Here is a 19,539-nt window from a genome sequence, read left to right as displayed (position 1 = left end):
AGGCAACACTTCCGTATGAAACCAGTCTAACCACGGTTTAAAAGTTAACCGAAGTAAAAAAAGTAAAATCTCAGAAATGTCTAAATTATCTTTTTTTATGATGGGTACTATCCCTGGGGAAACATAAATATAGAGAGACACTCGTGGTATTAAATAGGCACTGTGATAAAAAGAACAGAAACACACAAACAATATTCCCTATAATGAGAACCCCGACTATGCTCCAAGTGTCAAAAGGATAAAACACACAAGAACTCGTGTTTTTTAAAAACACTATACAGGTGTGAGAAAAAATACAAGAAGCAGGTCCTTACATAAATATAAAATTTATTGCCTTAGGGCACATGGAAGACTCAAGTTTAAAATGAAACACATTGCCTTCTAGCAGGACTGAATAAAATCACTCTGCTTTGAGCAAGGCTGGCTTTGTCCCAGGTGCCCCAGGCCACCTGAACTGTCCATGTGCCCCTCTAAGTCATGTTTTAAAAGCCAAACAGGACAAACAGAGCCCAGGTGCTCTTTCTCTGACCTTTGAGAACCCCAAGCATATCAGACCTGAGACCATTTCCGACATTAAAAAATCTTGAAAGAGTCTTTCTTTGCCAACAGTGAGGCTGAGGAAGAAGGTTTATGCTCCACTGCCCAACAATTCAGTTATGGACTTTAAAGAAATAAGATTCAACGCTCAGCCTAGCATCAAGCCCACTCCTGGGCAACAGCTTTGGATCCTCCCCTCCCCCAGCCCTAAGCCAAGCCACCCCTGGCACACATCTACCCCTGTCCCCACAAAGAAGGCAGAGAAGGAGAGAAAGGGAAAAACACATTTTTATTGTGTACCCTTCTTCCCCGGCCCTGCCTCCTGTATCCCCACCTTGCCACCCTTGCCCGGCAAAACTACAGTTGCAAACCTCACCTCTAAGCCTGGACCATGCATTCTGGAACAAGAAATGGACACAGTTGCTATCCATCAATTCAATAAATCCCCCTCACTTTTAAGTACTTGAATTATAACCTTAGGTAGAAAAAGAAATTTATGTGAAAACAATTTGCCTAGATGCATGAAATGAAAACTTAGTAAAGAACAGTTTTTTTTTGCTACATGTAAAATAAATGTAAAAAACCAATAATGGAGTTTTCTGCTCAGGGCAAGTAATGCCCAGATCAATGGTTAGCAGCAATTGAGTTGTTGAACAAATGAAAAAACCACTGCCACCTGACATTACAGGAGCCGGCTCCTCTTCTGAGGAAGGGAGTGGAACACTGTACGCCGCCTACGCACATTGCATAATTACCATCAGAGGCAGACAAGTGCAGAGACGACAAGTGACTCACAGACATGACAAAAAATGCAAAGGCTTCGGGAAATTACAGACAATGCTACTCACTGTATAAATCTGTTTCATCTAGAATCTCAGATTTGATGATTTCTTCAATCACATCTTCTAACGTGACAATTCCCAGAACTTCATAAAATGGATCCCCTTCTCCCTCATTGTTTACTCGCTGCACAATAGCCAGGTGAGATTTACCTTTAAAGAGAAGAAAACAGTTTAAGAGGTAATTTGCTGAATTTCCCCAATGAAGCTTTGAATGATTATGGTTAAAAAAAAACAATAGCAGCAAACACAGGTAGCAGATTATTGAATCTGCATTTCAGCATTTAAAAATGGGATGGAAATATTACAAATGAAAAGGCTTCATGAGCCCTCAAGAGCAAGACCAGCTAAGCCAGAAGCGCATCATCTTCTGCACACTGCATTGCACCATGTTACATTGCTTCCTAGTGGATCTGGTCTTCAGTAATGGCAGCTCTTCCTTTGTGACCTTTTAGCAACTGCTGCTTTACTTCAGTATAGCAGTTCTCAAAGTGTGGTCCCCCATGGACCCTAGGGATGCCCAAGACCTTCTTAGGAGGTCAGTGAGGTCAAATTATTTTCTTTAGAATGAAATATTCCTGGTCTTTTTTCACTGTCCTGACACTTGAACCAATGGCACAAAGGTGCCTGAGCACAAATCAGTGGTAGGAAAATATACTAAGTGGCCACCGTGTTCTTTTCTACACCACACACAACAGAAGGGAAAAATAACATCTCTTAAGGAAGTCCTTGAAGCAGTAAAAATTAATTTCATTACATCTTAACCCATCTTTTGACACTGTGACAAAATGTGAAGGTCGCTTCCACTGCATCTCAAGTTCGACAGCTAAGTTGAGGAAAAGCACTTTGGAACTGTGCACCTGTTGGAACTGCAGGCCAGTCTCGCCACTCTTCTCACCGAACATCATTTTCACTTGAAAGAATGACCACCAGAAAAAGTATGGTTATTTAGACTTGGCTCTTTGGCAGACATTTTCTTGAAAATGAACAAAATGGCCTGTTTTATTAAGGAAAACCATAGCAGTGTTTCCTGCCACTGATAAATTCTGGGAAAATGTGAAGTTTGGGAAGCTTGTGTCCACCACTGTGAGCTTGAGAACTTCTCAATAAAGACTTTTCTGTTGAGATGGATGGTGACATTAACAAGTGTGACTTTGACATATTTGAATAATGAAATGTGCCAACATTTCATAGATCTGCAGAACTCAATGAACGGCTGTTTTCCCAATGACCATGGCAATCACGCACAGGTCAACGATCTACTCAGAGTGAAAGACCTAACAACATATTTTTTTAAAATAAACTTTGCTCTTGGAATAATTTTAGATCTACAGACAAGTTGTGAAGATAGTACAGAGTTACTGTACACCCCTCACCCAGTTGCTCCTATTAATACCTGACATTACCACGACATACCTGTCAAAACTAAGAAATTGACATTGACATGGTACTATTAACTCCAGACTTATTTTTTACCATTTTTTCCATCAGTGTCCTCTTTCTGTCCCAGTCTCCAACCAGGAGGCCACCTGTCATTTAGCTGTCACACCCCCCAGTCCCCTCTGGCCTCTGACAGCATCTCAGCCTTTCCTTGTTTTTGATGGCCTTGACAGTCAAGGAGCACTGGGCAGGCGCCCTGCAGAAAGCCCGCTGATTTGGGTTTGTCTGATGTTTTCTCATGATTAAATTAGGATTCCGGGTTTTCTAGCTACATCACAGCAGGGCTCACATGACAGCTGCGTGACATCACAGGCCATGTTCACCTCCACGACTTAATAAAGGTAGTGTTTTCCAAGTTTCTCCGCCTGAAGTCACTGATGTTCTCCTTTCCCTAATTCTAGCCTTGGGGAAGCAAGTCATTAAGTCTGGCCCACCCCCAGGGAGGGGTGAGAGGTAGGAATTTAGCTCTGCCCCCTGAAGTGGGGAAGTATCCAGGTATTTTATTCAAAATTCTTCCATATGGAAGATTTCAGACCATAGGATTTTAATTTAATAGTGTACTAAAGTCCACTGGTATAGTTACAGATTCTACATTGCAACTAATCTTTAAAAAGCTACCATTTGTGGAGTTTGGGTACAGCATCAAAGGAGAACATCCACAATTGTCCAAAAAGGCTATTAAAATAACCTCACCCTTTTCCAAATACATATATCTACATTAGGCCAGATTTTCTTCATACCTTTTACCTAAAACAGTGTACTGCACAGACTGAATGCAGAAGTTGTGAAAATCAAACTAGATATGCAAAAAGGTAAAACAATGACACTCTTCTATTTCTGTTTTGGAAAAACAAAAAATTTGTTAACATGTAATAGATTTATTATTGTCCATTAAAATTTTTTATGTTAACATGTAATGGATTATTGTCCATTAAAAACTAGGTAAGGAGATGTTTTAAATTCTACGTCTTACTTTAAAATACAATAATTATCAAAAGAGATAACCCACATGAACAAAAGTTCAAGGATCCTCAAATTTTAAGAGTTTAAAAGGCTCTTAAGCCAAAAAAAAAGTTAAGAACTGCTGCCACAGGAGATGTCCAGAACAGTGAGGGAAGAACACGCCGAGCAGATGGTCTCAGATTTGAACTCCAGCACTGCCACTTACTAGCCATTACTAGCTGTGTGATCATGGGCAAACCACACAGCTTTTCTGAGCCCCAGTCTCATCTCTAAAACTAAGCTTGTACTAACTGCTGCCACACAGGATCACTGTGAATATCAGAGACAATGTTGGTGCCCAGCAACAACAGTGCCTGGGATCCACTGGGTGATGAATGAATGGTGATCAAGCTCTTATCTTCTTAACATTCTTCCTTAATTCTAAGGATCCATCAACTTATTACCAGCCTTGCAAAAGCCCCACTACATTCAGTGTATACCATGGTTAAAAGATGCGTTTCAATTTCAGAAATACCTTTTGAAACACTAAGTGCATTTCTCGGACACCCATATTGGTTTTCCATATTCAAGACACACGAGACATCTACAACATATCCTTGAGTTAAGTTAAGTAGACATGATCTGGAAATTTCATGATCCATTGATGTGTATGCTATTTTTTTTAATAGGGTGGTTGTGAGGTGGGGTGGGGAGTCCCTTAAAGTTTACTTAAGACTTTAAATTGGGTGAGTCCACTCAGACACAACCAGCTAGAAAAACTAAAACTATTCTCTGAAGGCCAGGTTCTCATCAAGTTCCCAGCACTCAGAAACTGGCTCTGGTTCTGTAGGTTTGTTGGTCCATTTCTATTCTGCCTCAGGCCCCTTTACAGGCAATAATGTTGGAAAGTCTAGAAGTTTAGATTGTTAGACAATTAGGCATCCTAACAATTTTCATCCTTAGCATGCTCATGCTCAAAGAATGAAAATATTTTGAGCAAATGAGACTAGGAGGGAAACTTACCAGCGATAGATATAAACTACCCATCAGGTCAAGTCAATGCTAGTCAATTCAGACCACTCAGTTGCTCACATCTGCTTTCCCAAGGACCCAAACATAAGCAGTTAAAAATTCTTGGTGAATGCTGTCTCGAAAGTTAAATTCTTTTGCTATTCCCAGCTTGTGATCATTTAAAAGGAATTTTCCAAAGCAAGGTCTAATATTAGACTCAAAATGAAGTTTCCATTCCACTGAGGCGCTATTCTCACCAAAGTAACTACCGCATAATCAGATTGTCTTGGAGCAATTCGTTTAAATGCAGATGGACATACTTGAAATACCAGCCCGACAGCACCAACAGATCTGACTGGAAAGCGCCTTACTCCAGGAGAACTTATGCATGTGAGTTAGGCTTCTTAGACTGAAAATTATTTTCTTCTGAGCTCACTTGCAGTCTTTCACACCCCCATCTCCAATGCTGAAATTTCTGCATCAGTCCCACAGCCACATTCTTTCAGCTTTGCAATTCCTGGTAGGAAGTCCTGTTTTCTGAACCTTCCCAGTAAGCAGAACCAAAAAAATGACACCCTCCTTCTATAATCTTGCTTTGGGAGAAGAGCAAGGCCATGCACATGCCCCCACTTAACCACTCGGGACAGGGAGAACATCTTTGGCCTTATCAATGGAGTGATCAAAAGGAAAATGTAAATAACTTGTCAACACAGAATTTAAAAACTGAGCTCAAATAGCATCCATTTTAATCTGGGCATGGGAGTAATTAAGTCAGGATTGAAAGCAGAATAGCAACTCTGGGGAAACTAATAAAAGACTAAACCAAAAATTTTAAATATTATGAACCAATGGATTCCTAACTTCCAAAGAGAAGAGTAAAACTAAAGCAATCAACAATATACATAATCATAGGCATTAAGTAACACTAAAACTTTTTAATATAAACTAAATAAATGTAATAAACCGTATATAGAACAAACAAAGCATACTGCTGTCACACTAGAGCTTGGAGAGCGCCCTTTCTGGCTAGCTCCAAGAGCTCCTGCAGTGTTCCAGTCCTAAAATATAGTCCCCAGCTTCCCTCCTCCTAGTCTGGCCCTAGAAGTGGAGGAAAAGGGATCACTAAGTCAGGTGTAAGAGAACCTAAGCAGGCCTGTTTTCAGAGAACAGGACTCTATGAATACAACTACCTTCAAATCCAGAACCGTAAGTTACTATAAAAGTAACAAACTAGATTGCTCATCTTTCCATAACTGCTGTGTGCTCAAGACAGCACACCTGCACAGTTGAAACTGCAAGAACATGTCTTTGTTGTGAGATGGACTGAGGAAATAGATGATCTGTGTGTGGTAAAACTGGGATCAACTTTCTGCCTCTGTCTGCTTCCACTGCTCCCCAACTCCATGTTTATTATTTGCATATTCTCTCTGGATTGGTAAACCAGCCCAGAGAGCAGCAGGCTGACACATTTCCACCTTCTAACCTTACCACAAATTCCAGGCCCAAAATCTGAAAGACAGACACCACCTGTGTGTTGATGGGAATGACCGCCTGGACCGCCTGACAAAGGTACCTCCAGCACGTCATGAAACATGGACTCATGTGCTGGCATACAAAGCTGATGTCAAAGAAGTGAAATGGAACAGTGGACTGATAAACTGAAATAGGTAAGGAAGAAAGCCAAGAGGAGGATGAAGTAGAGTGGAATTAGGAACAATGTAACACAGCTGTGCTCATCAAAAATGGTAGTAGCCAAACAGACGAGCACAAGGCAGAGAGTCCGAGGGGTCCTAAAATGTCCCTCAAACAGCAGGAAGAAAGCAAGCAGAAGAGTCAATAATGAGAAACTTGAACCAAACATTTTATAGTCGCCATTACTGCTGTGTGGCACAACACGGGGTGTAGGGGCGGGGAGGTGTGCACCATCAGCACAGACAGAACGCTAACACCTAATGGTTCCCCTGAAGTTGCGCAATGCTTGTGACCCCTCACTAACCAAAGACCGGGCAAATAAAGTATTCAATATACCTTTGTTTTAACGGGTTCGAAGTTTATTTAACATAAAAATTAAAATAATTCAGTAAGTAGGAATCAATAAAGTCCCTAAGAGTGAGTTCTATGCAACTAGTGATGAAAGAAGAGCTCTGTAGGGCCCCATCTAAATGGGATGGAGGATATCTTTGCATGGCCATACTTAAGGTCTCCCAAGAAAACCAGTTTGCATATTAGTAGTCAAGGAAGTCAATACACTTTAAATATAACTAGAATTAGACTTATATTTAAGTCTGATTTACACAAAATGAACAAACTGGTCAAGTGAGATAATGTACATGAACCTAATTCATAAATCATAAAGTACAATGCTAGGTAAGTATCAGTGAACTAGTCACACAGTTCACTCATTCACTCCATAGATATTTACTGAATGCCTACTATAGACCAGGCTCAAACCTCAGGCAACAAAAGAGAGCACCAGTTCTCAAAGAACTTTCTTCGTGAGAGACACACTGAAGGAAACAGACAATAACAAAGCATGTCAGATGGCGTAAAATGTGCTGTGCAGAACAAAATAGCAGGGGCAGAATTATTTAATATAGGATGGTCAGGGACGGTCCCTAATAAGGTGACATCCGGGTAAAGCTTAGGGGCATTAAGGAACCAAATGAAGCAGAGGAGGGGTTTAGTAGGATATTTCAGGTGCGGGAACAGTAGCAGCCCTAAGCTCTCAGCTTGATGTGCTTGAGGAAAAAGTAAAGAGGCCAGTGTGGCTGGAGCAGTGAGCAAGAGGGGAAAGGGTGGGATGGGGGTGGGCTAGGGGGGATGCAGATTGCACCACCATTATAAAGGTTTTAGCTTTTACTCTGAGGCAGGAAGTCACTGGAAGCTTCTGGGTCGAAGAGTGACATGATCTATGTAGTTTTAAAAGACATAATTTCAGCAATCCAAGAGAGAGAAGGTGATGCTGGCTCGGACCAGGTGGTAACAGTAGAGTTTGATCAGAGGTACTCACATTCCGGATCCGTGTTTTAGACGGAGCCGATAGGTTTTGCTGATGGACTGAAAGGGGCAGAAGAGAACAAGAAGAGTCAAGGCTAACTAAGGTTTTTGTCGGCCTGAGCAATGGGAAGGCCTGAGTTGCCATTCACTGAAGAGGACTGTGAAAGGTATGAGTTTGGAAGGAAGCAATAGGTTCAGTTTTAGACAGGTTAAGTGTAAGATGCCTAACAGACATGCTAGTGGAAATGTCCAATAGGCAATTACATACCTAAGTTCAGAATTTAAGAGAGCGATGGGGGCTACAGATGGAAACTGGGAATCAGAGTCCAGAGGGTAGTGAAGCCAGCAACTGGGTGCGATCCCTGGACAGAGCAAGGGTCCAGGCACTGAGCCTGGAGCCTGCCAGCACGTTACAGGTTAGGAAGCTGAGAAATAAGTGAACAGGAGGCTGAGGCGTGGCCAGTGGGATGAGCAGAGAATAAAGAGAACAGAGGTGTGGAAGACAAATTTTAAAAACTATTTCAAGAAGCAAAAAGGAGTCAAAAATATCAAATGTAGCCAAAAGGTAGTGAAAGATGATTTGGGTGACCAGTTATGGAGAACCCTAGGACCATCATTTCAGGGCACACCCCAGTCCCTGTCTGGGGGACTCCACTACAACCCTGCCTGCTGCTAACACTGCCACAGGCCTGCTTCTGCCAGGCAGCCTTAAGAAGCAACCTATGCTTGGGACAGAGTCTGGCTTGTCCTCGCCAAAGTAACACCTCTCTGAGTACCCACTTCTGCAAATGATGCCATCAGAGCTCCAATCTCCCAGGCTTAAAACTTTGTAATCATCTTTGCCTTGTCTCTCCCTCATTTCTTCCCATTCTTTTTAATGAAGAATGAATGAATGAACACATACATACATACAAGTGTGTAAAATGTGTAAGTCAATGAATCTTTACACAGGTGTACACCTGTGGCACCACCCCTGGGAGGGTGGAGCCGGCAGGGGTCACAGCATAACCATAACAAGGGTGAATGCGGCAGGTGGCTTGCGGGGGGGGGGGGGGGGGGGGGGCAGCAACAGTGAACAGGGACCAGAGGGCGCCAGGAGAAGGGGCTGAGTAGGTAGCGCAGATTAGGGGCTCCAAGGCGAATGTGGGCCAATCGGTGGCCTCACCGGAAGGGCCTCCTTTCCCCACCCTCTTCTCTCTATTGACGGCAGAAAAAAGGACAGAGAAATCACACTGGGGTCCAGCAACCTGTTACCTCATGATGATGAAGTGGCAGTACAAAGAACAAAGGCAGCGATTCTCCTGCCATATTTGCCCTTATTTGGAAAATCGTGTTCAGGTCCGGGTCTTATAGTTCACACGAGGCAAACCGAGGGGAGGACGACCCAAGACCCTGTGAGATGCGAGCGACGTCCCACGAGGGGCCAACAAGGAGGCTGGAGACATTCAGCCAGAGGAGAAGTCCGGGCGGGAAACGAGACCCGCAGCCGCCCTCGCGTCGCGAGACGAGAAGCCGCCGTTCGGCCCGCGCGCCTCCCCGGCCAGCGCGCCCCGGGCCGGCCGTGCGGCCTCTGCCGCGAGCGTAACCGTCCCCCTGACAGGTCGTCACTGCGAGGGGGACGGGGGGGGCCGGGGATCTGTTCCTCCCCGGAGCCTGCTCATCCCCAGCCCCCCGCCAAGTCGGGCACGACTTCTGACACACGGGTCTCATCCCCTCCCGTCCACGCTTGTCAGGCTCACTAAACCGGCAGAACCTTCTCAATCTAATACGCAAAACTGCCCCTTCCCGTTAACTACCGAATTAAGGAGAACACGTCTCCGAGCGGGCCCGAAGGCCGTCGGAACCTGGTCCCCACCAGCCTGTCCTTCCAGCCAGGGGTCTCCACCCTCCTCTCGGGTGCTCTTCGTCCGGCCAACCCGGTGACCTGGTTTTCTCAAGCGATGGCCTCCACCGTTTTACTCATCTCGTCCCCTGACTGCAATGCTCTCTCTCCTCACTATCCTTTTTATATTTGAACCCTTGTTAATGCTGCCCTTAATTTACAACTCCATTCCAACATCACCTTTCCCGGGAAGCCGTTCCTGGTCCCCAAAGGTAGAAACTGTCTGTCCCATTTCCAACTCCCATAGCACTGACTGATTTTCCCTTAAGGCCCTGTCCCTTTCTGCCGCACACACGGGTTTACGAACTTGTCTCCTGCTAGACTGGAAGCTCCTATTTCTCACCCACCTCCCACTCACCCAACCTGATGCCAATCCCACCCCCACAGAACAGGCAGGGAGGAGCCTCTCTCCTCAGGGGATGGTCAACAGCCACAGGGCCCAGCCCCTGCCCTCCTGAGCCCCCTGGGGCTGCCCCGCCACACCTGGGCTCTGGGCGTGCCTGGGGCTCTACGCCCACATTACTTTCAATAGGTCCATCTCCCTCACAATTCCACAGGTCCAAAAGCAAAACCAAACCGAACTCAAAACCCTGAATTTCCAGGCACATCACACAAACACATAAAGCCATTTTCACAGAGGTTTTGCAATAACTACATGTATAAATTCTTATACTAGCCTTGTAGGTCCTTCTGACTGACAGATCTAGTATTACAGCATGAGAACAATGGCAAAACTTCCTTAAGGAAAAGCAATATAATTTCATGTAGGGAGCTATCACCTAGCAATTGCTGCACTGTTTAAAGCTAAAATGAAAACAACACACTTCATGTGTGGTTTTTTTAAGTACTTATTTTACCTTACCATCCCCGCCAGATTTGTTAAATGCATTTTTTCCAATTGACTTTTCCCACCATAAAATACATCAGAAAAATGTGACACAGATCTTAAAATAGCCTTATATAAACAACGCATGGGTATATATATAGAAGCACTTGCTGTATATAGAAATCACTGGTTTTAAATAACTGTTGCTATTCTGGGAGACAAAGCCCCCTTTTACCAAAAGTTTTACTAGTTCCAAAAATTCCAATGGTCAGCTACTAAGTGGCTGACCAAAATCTTCCTGGCAGGACCACTCTTCACCCCAGACAACCGGGGGTCGCCTCAGTCATCCTGCTACCTCACTCCCAGGCAGTTCATGTCCACCAGGAGATCTACTGAGGCTGAACATGGAATCGTGGTTTCCTTAAAATAAAAAAAATAAAAAAATAAACCTCGTTTTTTTGGTGAGAGTAGGGGTTTATCTGACACAGATAATATTGCCTAATAGCACATTTCCTGGGTAGAACCCTGACTTTATCTACGTTAACTTAGACCTTATCAGCCTTTGAGGAACAGGCCTCCTGTCTGCTGGCCACTCAGACTCTGAAAGTAAGGAGGTAAGCCACTCATGGAGATCCTCAGCTTCCCAGGGACTTTTTTTAAGAAGCAGGGCTGACGCCTTCCCCAAGGTCAGTCCTGGGCACAATACATGGAGTCCCCAGGAGTCAGGCCAGGTTTACTGGGCCCAGCCCCAGCGCTGTGCCTGGAGCTAACCTCTTATTGTCCCAGGCTTCCTTCTATATGCTATAAATATCTGTTTCTTAACCTCTTCTTTTTTTTTTTCTTTTTTTGTTTTTTGTTTCTTAACCTCTTAACTGAATTTGGTCCCACTTTCCCATTCTTAACTGCAATTTTTTAAATTCTATATCCCTAAAATAGAATGGTTGTAGATATCTTTAAAATGCTATTATTTTAAATTTTTGTTGGCTGGTTAAATTTCACTTCTCCATAAAAATTTCTCATGCAGTAAAATCAGAAGTAGCATGCACTAAGAAAATCTAATCCAGGTGGGTCTCAGATTTTGCCAGTTGCATCAGTGGACATCTGGGGTAGGTATGGCTGCCTTCAAGGACATCAACATTTACATATTAGGGAAGTTCCTGAAATATATTAAAACTACAGATACCTGCCTGGTACACTGTAGGCATGCAAGTACTTTGCTAAACAGATGAAGCCACAATTTATCTAAATCCTTTTAATATATTTTTATTTTCAATCTATAAAACTTCCTGGGTTAAAATGATAATTTGTCCTAAAACTGCCTCCTGCACATTGTTAGGTTTTCTCTGGACGTATACCTAATCTTAGATTTTTTAACTACAATTGTCTCTTCCCTCAGTCACCAGCACAGTAGAGTGAAGACTCCCACCTTTTTGCAATATGTCTGGTACTTCATCTGAGAATTTAACCTTAAATTTTACAGAACATTTTTATATTAAACACTACACTCAGTTACCACCTACAATTTCCCATCAGGCATACTTGTCTTCCACTCATCATAAGTACTGAATGTGTACTTTATTCCCAGCACAGGACTAAGTATGTATATATACAGGCATGCCTCATCTTACTGAGCTACACAGGTAGGCATTTTTGACAAACTGAGGGTTTGTGGCTATGCTGAGTCAAGCAAGTCTATTGGTGCTATTTTTCCAACTGCATCTGCTCACTTTGTGTCATGTTTTAGCAACACTTCAAACCTTATTAGTATTATATTTGTTATGGCAATCTGTGATCTGTGATCATGATCTGCTGAAAGCTCAGATGATGGTTTTTTTGAGCAATAAAATATTTTTGACCAAGGTATATACATTTTCATTTTAGACATAATGCTATACACACTTCATAGGCTGTAGTGAAACCATAACTTTTATATGCACTGGGACACCAAAAAATTGTTTGTCTCAGTTTATTGTGTTATTTTCTTTATTGCTATGGCCTGGAACCAAACCCACAGTATCTCCACGGTGTGCCTGCAAATAAAGGCCTCCTTAAGAAAACACTTTTAAAATGATGAAGTAGAAAATGACTCTCCATATTATGGAAGGATTCTTTGTTTTACAAAATGAATCATTTTTAAGTTGGATTTTCATTTTGAGATAATTGTACATTGTTACACAGTTGCAAGAAATAACATAGATCCTGAGTATTTTTACCCCGTTTCCCCCAGTGACAACCATTTTGCAATAATAGGAAGGCACATCACAACCAGAATATTGACAATGATACAGTCACCATACAGAACCTTCCCATCACAAGAATCTCTCATGTTGCCTTTTATAGCCACACACACATTCCCTCCTACCCCCCAAAACAGATCAGTTTAATAACTTCTCTGATGAAGTAAGTGCTTAGTTTTCTACTTGGTGGTGATTCTTAAGTTTTAGCTTTTTTTTTAGATTTTATCTATTCATTTTTATTTTGGTATCATTAATATATAATCACATGAGCAACATTGTGGTTACTAGATTCTCCCCATTATCAAGTCCCCACCACATACCCCATTACAAGCTCTGTCCATCAGCTTAGAAAGATGCTATAGAGTCACTACTTGTCTTCTCTGTGCTATACTGCCTTCCCTGTGCCCCACCCCATGTTATGTGTGCTAATCGTAATGCCCCTTATTCCCCCTCTCCCTCCCTTCCCACCCACCCTCCCCAGTCCCTTTCCCTTTGGTAACTGTTCCATTCTTGGGTTCTGTGAGTCTGCTGCTGTTTTGTTCCTTCAGTTTTTGTTAAGCTTCAGCTTTTAAGTTTAACCAAATATAAAAAAAGCTCACAAAACAGTAATCAATGAGAAAACAATTTCAATCAACAAAAATTTGTTTTATATGCAACTTTTGAAAACTCAAGAGTGGGGTCCTGACAAGATGAGCCTGACCAGGCTTCCCTGGCTGAGGCACATTATGGGCAGTTATGTAACTGGATTCTCAAACAAGGCTGTTGTTTTTCGAGGACAGCAGAGAAAACAGCCTTGATTTCATAAATGTCTGCAGAGGCACCTCTGCGGTAGGATTACTTTCCAGGCAACTTCTTTCTGGTTTCTCTCAATGTGATGGATTTTTGATGTGTCAGCTTGGATTGGTAAGAGTCCCCAGTTTTTCAAAAAACACTAACCTAGGAGCTGCTGTGAAGGGACTTTTGCAGATATAATTAAAGTCCCCCAATGGGTTAGCTTTGAGTAAGGGTGATTACCTGAGTGGACCCAACTTAACTAGGTGGAAGGCCTTAAAAGTAGGGTGAAGGCCTTCTAAGGGAAAGAAGAAATTCCACCTGTCAAAAGCAGGTGAGGCCTGTGGGGTTCCAGCCTGCTCATCACCTTCCTTCCTGATGGCTGCCCAACTGACTTTGGATTTCCTTAGTCCTCACAACTACATCAGCCTGCTCCTTATAGTAAATCCCTTAATGAGTGTGTGTGTGTGTGTGTGTGTGTGTGTGTGTGTGCGCGCGCGCGCGCGCGCGCGCGCGCATGCGCACGCACACACTCCGGTTTCTGCTTGTTGAACCACAACTGACAGATTTGGGATCCATACCATAAAGGGATTTAGAAAGCAGATACCAAGAGAAAATTAGGATTAGAATAAGTTTTCATTTCCCAAACTCAAGAGGATGATTGACTGTCTACCATTTCCTGGTAGAAATAGCAAGTAACCTTTTGGAGCAAAAACCCATTAACCTAGACTAAATTGTGGTTGTACTTAAAAGACAAGAAGCCTAATCATGTATTTCAACCCATCCAGGTGGACTATCTTATTAAAGATAGCCCCTTGGCCCTCCCACCCAAGTTAGGATTCCAGGCCACAAACAATGGGCAGGCTCCCATTCCCACACAACCACCGGCTTGTTCTCTTTCTTTTGCTTGTCCTTCAGTCTTGCTGCCAGATCCTTCGGCCAGAAACCCAAAGGGAGGCAATTAATATAAGATTCCAGTCAGTATGTGACTTGCTTAGTGGCCCATCCAAATGATTTGTGAGAAAATCTGTGAACCAACAGAACAGAAACTGAAGAATTTTTTCCATTATTCTTCTCTCCCAGAGTATTTAAAGACTTGGATTTTCCCATCTTTTGGGGAAATATTTTCTTATAAATAGTGAGGCACGCTGGGCATCTCCACTTCATCTTTTTTGGTGGTCTGTAACACTCACTGTACACTCACTGGAATGTTTTCCTAGTAAATGATCAGCAATGGAAAACATGGCTAAGACAAAAGATAGCTTTTAGGCTGAGATGGTGGGAACCTTCTCATCTTTCCCAAGAGACAGGTAGTTCTTCTATAGAACTGTGGGGTTTTATTTTAGAACCAATGAGTCTATTTCTGTCTTTTGACTTGTAGCCTTCCTGAGTATGATAAATAAGGACTAACTATGCTAGTGAGGTAATAGTCCAACAGATTAGTAAGAGCCCAACATAGCCAGTAATAGATTTCAAAAAGAGAATACACATCTGCTACTAAGGACAAATATCAGTGTTTTAATTTTACGAGTTGCTCTTCTGGTCCTTCCTTGTGTCTTAGTTTTTGGACCAAGAACCATTTAAAACTTTGTTTTGCAGTCCAAACCTCTTACTCTCAACTAAACTAAATTCTTGGGTGATTTCTCAGCACAAGTCGACAAGATTGGTTATTATATATATAAAGTCATCCATAAAAACATGGTCTTCTTGTGATTTTCACAGTGGACAAGAATTACCTAAGTTTCTAGACAATGTGCTAAAAAAAATACTTCAGATCAAACCACACCATGCATTTGCTTTAGAAGCAGGCATTTTAAGGAGAGGAATGAGGTCATCAGTTCCTTAAGTCTCCTGAAAGGGGAAAGTAAGGGTGGTTTTGTTCAAAGAAGAAAGACCTTATCCCCTCATCTTACGCAAGTATCTTCACAAAGTCCTTCCCAATGACCCCAAGGTGAAGTGAGGAAGTGGGATTGCTATTATGTTATTACACCATTAATTCAAGTTAAAAATTATATATTATTACATAGTTAATAAGTGTGTGATATGAGGAAAAAGGGCTATCGCAATTACCAAAAGTCACCAAGTCCTGGAAGGGAAAATTAAAAGTTATCTAGTACAAATTCTTATCCAATGTATTAATCCCGATTGCCTATTTGGTGCAAATAATAAACTTGAAAAAAAAATGAAGGAGGCAGAAATATTTAGATGTTTTCCTTATTGTCCTGAGATAAAAAGAAGTCCTAGCATTTTGCTCGGCTGCTTCCTGTCCCTGGAAACCTCAAGCACTTCATTGTTGTTTCAGAGCAGAAAAAGGAAGCAATCAGGTAACTTTAAAAACCTAACATGTTCTATTACAAATTCCTTCACAATTCCTTCTCACCATTCCCATTGTGTCTTCCTCTCCCCTCAACCACCATCATCTATTAAAAATGTATTGGAGGTAAAGGAAAGAAGTTTCTCTACTTCTATGAGGAAAAATGTCTCCACCTAAATATCTGTCAATACAGCCTGGTTAAATAAATTCTAGTGCACCCATGCACTGGAATAGTATGCAGCTATTAAAAAGGATCAAAGTTGATTTACATAAACTGTTATGAAAAGTTACCCAAAATACATTATTAAGGAGAAAAAAACCTGGAATGTTATAAATAGCATGATCCCATATGTATAAATTATGTATAAATAGGAAAATCCTGGCAAGAAATAGATAACAGTAAGTAGTATGTTGACTGAAATTTGAAGTACCGTTAAAGTTTGTGCCCTACAAACTGAGTAATTCTGATCAAACAGCACTTCAAAGTCCTCTAGGCCCCACCACTTACTCCTGCCACCACCACAGCGGCCTGTCCCCCATGTACCTGGATTGGCTTCGGGCTTATGCAATCAGTATAGGCAGCCGCCACCTCCTGGTACAGCTCTATGTGCTTCTCCCTTCTGCAGTGGGACTTCTGAAACCTACTCTGTAGTTATGCGTATGTAATTCAGTAACAGGGAGGAATTAATGCCCATGGGAGGATACTCCCACCCTTGTACTAAAACGTGTTTTGAGAGCATTTCAAGGCTTTTCAGAAGGTCCCATGTAGGACAGAACACCTGTTACCTTTAGCCACAGCCAAAGCACTGTCGCATCCTTGAATTTCCTTCCCTCCTTCCCATTTCACTTCCCTTTTCCTGAACTCCTGGAATCACATCCCAAATTAACCTCCCTGCATGCAAGCCTTTGTATCAGACCAACATTCAGGCTAAGACATCAACAGATGAGTGGAAAGTTTCTGGCTTCATACATTTCATCCTCTTCTATTTCCATGACTCCAGCGCCACATGTGTTAAGACACATTCACATCCTGATAACCGTGAATGCTGGTCCTGCACCTTTGTGTCACAACACTGGGAGAGTTTGCACAGGGGGCAGGATTACTTCTCAATGTCATTCCCACACTGGGATTGCTAGCAATAACTATACATCAAAGTGACTGCAAGCCCAGACTAAATGTATTCCCAGCTCAACTTCCCCACAGCCAGATTCCAAAAAATGCCTGGGACCATTCCAACATCATGAGACACAAGAAGGGAAAGAAAGGGTAGTTCAAAGCTGCAAGAGAACAATCTGACCAATTACAGTAAAAATAATCTAGATTTTTCAGATTTTATAAAAACATATATATGACCATATTTGTTTGGGCCCTTTCCCAAAAACATTTGCTAGGGTCCTTTCCAGGGCTCATGCATGTGAGAAGCACTTAAATAAACTTAAATAGCTTTATGGTAAATCTGCTTCTCCCTATATACTAATCAAGTAACTGTAACAAAAAAGACATAAAATATAGACTGAAAACTCTCAAATCTGTATATTACCACCATCTTCAGTCCAATCTTCCCTCCTAAACTTCAGATATAAAAATATCCCAATTGCCTACTTGATCCTCTTCACTTGTACTATGAGCATCTCAAGTTCACCACATCCAAAATTAAACGTATGATCTTTTTCACCAAACCTGTTTCTCCACATCTATTTCTCTTGCTGACTAATGGCACCATGATAGACCAAATGTGAAATAGGAGTCATGTTACATTCCTCCTCTTCTAGTTTCATCCTGCTGATGAGAGATTTGTTACCAAACATTGTATTAAGTTCTAGTAAGACCACCTCCTAAATATCTACAGAATCTCTCTCCCATATTTCCATTCCCTTAGCTTACCTTAGTTACAGGTCCTCGTTACTTCTCTTCTGAACTGCAACACCCTCCTATCTTCTCTAACTTTAATGTAATCTCCTCAAAGCCATCTCACTGATGCCGTAGTAATCTTTTTGTAATGCAAATCTGACTATGTTATTCTCCTGCTCAAATTCCATAACGGCTCCCCTTACAGTTAGGATCATTTAAATGCTTCGGTATGGCCCACAATGATAGTGGTGACATGATGCCTAGGCTCTTTCTCAAGCCTCACCTCCCACCTCTTTGCTTGTTTCATGTCAGAGCACACTTTCTGCCATTATCCAAACTAGATTCGCTCTTCCACAGTTCCCACTGCCAAGAACACCTTCCTGCTCTTGGCTCCTTACTCTACTCTTCCTCAAAGACGCAGTGCAAGCATCCTCTCACCCTGGACTTCCTCCTAAGCTCACTGATGCCAGCTAGGTTTGGTTGGCCTGTCTGTGTTCCCACAGAGAGTTCACCAGCTCCATCACAGCATTTATAATCCTGTAATATAATTTCCTCTTCCTCTACTGCACTGTAACATTCATGAAGGCAAGAGTTCTCTTTCATATCTAAAGCTTCAGAAGCTACCACAGTGCCTGGTATATAATACTCTCAATAAATGCTATAAAAATAGCTCAAATTAGTGATAAGAAAATGGGAAGGGGGATGAAGAATAGGAAAAAAATGGTATTATCTTTGCAAACTCCTGTCATCAGAGGAAACTGTTTTTCTTCCTGGGACACAGTGCGGCAAACGAGGCCAATCAGTGTCCACCGGTTGACTGTAATTTTAGCAACTGTTTCCCAGAAGAGTGACCAATTGTTACCTAATCTAAGGCCTTGTATATAAAAGACTCTCATTTCCTATTTAATTTAATTGTACTGATTTTATTATTTTAACTTGTATTGGCACCAAATTCTAGAAATGTTACAATAGAACTTTGTCCCCAGATGAAGCCAGCTTGAAAAACAAGTAGAAATTAAACCCTGTGCTCCTTCCTGTTGAGCTTGAGAATATCTTCAAAGAATTTTCGTTGTCTTCTTAAATATATAATATGAATATCGCCTGGAAACTGAGACTCAGATACCCAAATATGATGACTTATCAAGTGAAAAAGGGCATGCATTTAGCTTGCTGAATGAATGAATGTTCAAAAAAATTCACATTCATTTGCTTATGTAAAGATCTTTAAAAAACAGACCATCCTATTGAGACATCTATTGATTGATGAAAATGACATCTTAAGATTTCTTAAGACATCTTAAGACACAACTTTCAAAAGATCTAGGTCATCCCGGTTCACTGATTCCTCACCAAAAAAGTCATGGTTTTTAGAGTTCAGATGTGTGTGGGGACCCTAGAGAATACTGTGAAGTGCTTAAGGGCTTATGTGAAAATCAGACAGACCTGAGTTTCAGTCCCTTGCTTCTGCTTTGTACTAGCTGACAGATAACAAGCCATTCACCCTCCCTCTCTTGGCCTCCCACTTTAATCATCTGTAAAATATAGATACATCTTAAATTTACTCTGAAAATGGAATGAAAATAAATTTAGAATTTAACACAGAGCCAGACACATAGTAACTCATCCATAAGTCATAATAATTATGTTACTGATGAACTTTCTCCTGGTTTTGGAACTTTAAAATCATCTCACGCATACCTGTATATGGTATCTTTTAATATCTATAGAAACAGAACCTTGGGGTCACTGGGATTATTCAGCTACGGAGTAGCTTCTTTTAAAATAAAGGTTATAGGCCTCTATCAAAGAGCATTAATTCTAACACCCGAGCATTCAATCTACATAGGCTTGTTTTAAGTCCTTCCGTGTAGCAAGTCTACAGATGGTTCAC

The 19,539-nt window shown here is 41.8% G+C and overlaps 1 protein-coding gene across 5 annotated transcripts in view; it reads right to left on the bottom strand.

Annotated features, from left to right (window-relative positions):
• Nucleotides 1-19,539, bottom strand: part of CNNM2 (cyclin and CBS domain divalent metal cation transport mediator 2) — a 151,786-nt gene that overhangs the window by 29,736 nt on the left and 102,511 nt on the right. For all 5 annotated transcript variants that reach the window (XR_008998996.1, XM_036898859.2, XM_036898861.2 and 2 more), the window contains exon 2: nt 1,386-1,529. Coding sequence is in view for 4 of the 5 variants with exons in the window: in XM_036898859.2 (XP_036754754.1) it covers nt 1,386-1,529 (144 nt within the window). In the remaining variant the exon portion in view is untranslated. The remainder of the gene's footprint in view (nt 1-1,385; nt 1,530-19,539) is intronic.

The sequence above is a fragment of the Manis pentadactyla genome, chromosome 8 (assembly GCF_030020395.1).
Source record: "Manis pentadactyla isolate mManPen7 chromosome 8, mManPen7.hap1, whole genome shotgun sequence".
Classification (NCBI taxonomy): Eukaryota; Metazoa; Chordata; class Mammalia; order Pholidota; family Manidae; genus Manis; species Manis pentadactyla.
Note: the sequence above shows the minus strand (reverse complement) of the source record. Positions and strands in the feature narration are given on the sequence as shown.